At 66.8% G+C, this 732-nt stretch overlaps 1 protein-coding gene across 1 annotated transcript in view; it reads left to right on the top strand.

Annotated features, from left to right (window-relative positions):
- LOC104619933 (lethal(2) giant larvae protein homolog 1-like) overlaps positions 1 to 732 on the top strand; it is a gene marked incomplete at both ends in the record, with an annotated part of 2,207 nt that overhangs the window by 1,128 nt on the left and 347 nt on the right. The window contains 2 exons of the mRNA XM_010285986.1: positions 49 to 332; positions 619 to 702. Of these exons, the coding sequence (XP_010284288.1) occupies positions 49 to 332; positions 619 to 702 (368 nt within the window). The remainder of the gene's footprint in view (positions 1 to 48; positions 333 to 618; positions 703 to 732) is intronic.

Here is a 732-nt window from a genome sequence, read left to right as displayed (position 1 = left end):
GTGCCACGCTGGGGGGAGGGGGCTCTGACGCTGCTCCCATCCTCGCAGCCGCCCACCACGGCCCCACGATGTGGGCAGGGACCAATTCTGGCTCAGTGTTCGCCTACGCCCTGGAGGTGCCATCGCAGGAGAAGTTTTCGGAGCGGGCGGTGGAGGCGGTGCTGGGGAAGGAAATCCAGCTGATGCACCGGGCACCGGTGGTGGCCATCGCGGTGCTGGACGGACGGGGCAACCCCCTTCCTGAGCCCTACGAGGTCTCACGGGACCTGGCCAAGGCCCCCGACATGCAGGGCAGCCACTCCATGCTCATCTCCTCCGAGGAGCAGTTCAAGGTTAGCGTGGGGCTCTGTGTCCTGCTGTGGTGGGGATGGGACCCACCACCCACACCATGCCCCATGTCCTCTCTGGGTGTCCCCATCACTCCGGGTGCAGGGATGCAGCTGGGGGTGACTGGCCAGGTCCTGGAGCACTCCAGTGCCTGTCCCTGGGGTGGTAGCTCTGAGGGGAAGGTGCTGCCCTTTTGCCAAGGGATTCCACGGTAGGACACTGCTCAGGTGCCCCCAAAGCGCCACAGGTTCCTGCTCCCCTCTGGAACCTGGCTCCTCTCGCCCCACCCAGGTCTTCACGCTGCCCAAAGTGAGCGCCAAGACCAAGTTCAAGCTGACGGCGCACGAGGGCTGCCGGGTGCGGAAGGTGGCTCCGGTGAGCCTGGCCAGCGCCGGCTCCGGGGAG

Source organism: Phaethon lepturus, unplaced genomic scaffold (genome assembly GCF_000687285.1).
Source record: "Phaethon lepturus isolate BGI_N335 unplaced genomic scaffold, ASM68728v1 scaffold24674, whole genome shotgun sequence".
Lineage (NCBI taxonomy): Eukaryota > Metazoa > Chordata > Aves > Phaethontiformes > Phaethontidae > Phaethon > Phaethon lepturus.
The sequence above is the reverse complement of the archived record's forward strand: the minus strand, read 5'-3'. Positions and strand labels throughout refer to the sequence as shown.